The sequence below is a fragment of the Buceros rhinoceros genome, unplaced genomic scaffold, assembly GCF_000710305.1.
Source record: "Buceros rhinoceros silvestris isolate BGI_N320 unplaced genomic scaffold, ASM71030v1 scaffold4450, whole genome shotgun sequence".
Classification (NCBI taxonomy): Eukaryota; Metazoa; Chordata; class Aves; order Bucerotiformes; family Bucerotidae; genus Buceros; species Buceros rhinoceros.
Window position 1 is genome coordinate 53,013 of NW_010387737.1, and position 2,665 is coordinate 55,677.

At 47.2% G+C, this 2,665-nt stretch overlaps 1 protein-coding gene across 1 annotated transcript in view; it reads left to right on the top strand.

The window, feature by feature from the left end:
* The window catches only part of LOC104489747 (corticotropin-releasing factor receptor 2), a gene marked incomplete at both ends in the record, with an annotated part of 36,100 nt that overhangs the window by 25,672 nt on the left and 7,763 nt on the right, over positions 1–2,665 (top strand). The window contains one exon of the mRNA XM_010131985.1: positions 821–974. Within this exon, the coding sequence (XP_010130287.1) occupies positions 821–974 (154 nt within the window). The remainder of the gene's footprint in view (positions 1–820; positions 975–2,665) is intronic.

The window sequence follows — 2,665 nt, forward strand, 5'->3', positions numbered from 1 at the left end:
CGAGACCAGACTGACACGGATGATACCAGCTCACATAGGTAATTAATCTCCTGCTTCGGGGAACGTGCTGAATGCCTGCTTGGTCAAACAGAAATTTTCCCAGCCTTCTGAGCATACCACTGTGGAAATTACCGTCAGCAGTTATCTGTGATTTGTTGGTGCGATGTTCCCATCTGCCTCTCGATAGCTGATTGTGTGTTCCACAGCCACAAGGAGAAGACCTCCCTTTGCTGGTACTTTGAGCCTCTTGAAGTTATGCCCAAATTCAGAGGTGATGTATGTGGTGATGTGACTTCCAGACTGAGGTGCTAATGGGAGGAACACAAGGGATGTAGTAGCTGATGAGAGCGTATCTTTAAAGTAGAATATCTTTTTTCTGAATGTCACTGGTGCTCCTTCCCTTCACTGGAAATGAAGCACGTCTGTGACATTCACCTCTCTCTCACATTTTCTGTGAACTGCTCAGCAGGTGGGTGGTACTGCCTAAGATACGCGTGGGCTCTGAGGTCAGCTTTGGATGACTCTCGGCTACGGCTGTACGATCATCTGTAGTCAAATGACCTGCCTCAGGGCATGTTAACTTCCCAGACATGCTCAGGTACAGCAGATGCTGCATGTTGTGGTCAAAGCCAGGCCTCGGCAGAGAGCCAGAGCCGTGAGTTCCCCACAGCACCTGCAGTGTTGTGGTTCCAAGTCACAGGCATAAATCTGCATCCCATCGATGAACTCTACCAGTGATTGTTAAGGGAATTACAACATAAAGAGATTTTTAAATGTTCTCTCCATGATTTTAAAATATTCTTTTCTGTTCCCTTTCCAGCCCTGGTGTCGATGTATTACCACCGTCTACAATTATTTTGTGGTGACCAACTTCTTCTGGATGTTTGTGGAAGGCTGCTACTTACACACCGCTATAGTGATGACTTATTCCACAGATAAGCTGCGGAAATGGGTCTTCCTCTTCATAGGATGGTGTGAGTAACTTGTGTGTTTGAAATGGTGTCACGTGGTACCTGGCATTAAAATGAGAAAGACAGGAGCAGCAAGAATAAATGTTTAGAATCCCAATGTGGTACAATCTGACATTCAAACTTAACTTTGTCAGAACGCCATGAGGCCAGCTTTAGTTCTTCGCTGTCGTTATGACATAAAGCTAGTAAAATAATGCTGGATTTATCTTCTTTGTTTAGATCCTTAGGCTCCTGGTGTTAAGGAAAGAAAGGGAACTCCCAGGCTCAGCAGTTTGGGAAAGCAGCAGTTCATACCGTAACCCTTTTGCTTTGATCAGCAAAGCACTGATCACAACCCCTTACACACAGCTGCTCAACGTGGCATGACACAGAAGAGGCGCTGTCCATGCCCTGCAGAGCGCTCCGTCTCGAGAGACACTTCTAAGGGAGGAGCTGGCTGGAAGAGAAGCCTCATTTCTGCCAGTCCGACTTTACAGCTGTCTTTTGGGCTGCTGAGGTGGCATGACACAGAAGAGGCGCTGTCCATGCCCTGCAGAGCGCTCCGTCTCGAGAGACACTTCTAAGGGAGGAGCTGGCTGGAAGAGAAGCCTCATTTCTGCCAGTCCGACTTTACAGCTGTCTTTTGGGCTGCTGAGGGATCTGCTCCTAGAAGACAGCCTTTAGCAAAGAGTATATGTCATCTTTGTACTATCCTTGTGCCTAATCAAAGGCAGGAAAATGGCTCGTTGCACGCCCTCTGATCTCCCCTCTGCTGTACCGCCTGGGCCAGAGCAAAGGCTGCTGCTGTTCCCTGGCTGCATCAGCAAAAGCTGGTCCATCCGGCTGGAACCAGCTGTCAGAGGAGCAGTCCTGCTGGTGAGGATGTAGGGCTTGCAGAGGGAGAAGGCTGAGGACAAGCCATCAGTGCCTTCTCCTGATGAATTAGGTAAAAAACATACTGGGCTGCACTAGGAGTGTGGCCAAAAGATCGGGGGAAGTTACTAATATTTTCTGCTCCGCTCTGGTAAGGCTGCCCTTGGGATGCTGTGTCAGTTTCAGTCTCCTTGATCAAAAAGGATCTGGGAAATCTGGAGATTATCCAGTAGAAGGCTATCAATACGATCAGGGATCTGGAGGACGCGACCTGTGAAGCGAGGCTGAAGGAGCTGAGCTTGCTTAATGTGACAAAGAGGAAGATAAGGAGAAATCTGGTAGGTACCAAGAGTGATTCGAAGGATAACTACAAAGCTGATGGAGCCAAATTGGTAATAGCAGGTGTTATAAGGAGGGACGATGAGCACAAATTGCAGACTAGGAGGTTCCAGCTGGACATCAAGAAAACAGAAAAATTACCAAAAAATACAATGCAACACTGGAAGAGCTGATTTAGAAGCTGTGGAAAACCCTGGAGGTATTGAAAATTCAGCAAGGCTTGGTTGCGGTGAGCAACTATTGGTTGATAGTTCTGCTTCAAGCAAGAGATGGGATTAGACACCTTCAGAGGTCCTTTCCAACCAATATATCCATGCTTTGAACCTGGCCAGGAGAGGTTTGGCAAGACAAGCCCCATGCGGGCAGCTTGTGCTCTTCGGTGCAAAATCTGAGGCCACACAGAACTAGTGGATTTGTCAGTTCTTTTCTGTTGAAAGAAGGAAGGTGGAAAAAAGTCACAAATATTTTCTTTTGTGGAAGTACAATGACATTATGTTCAGAAA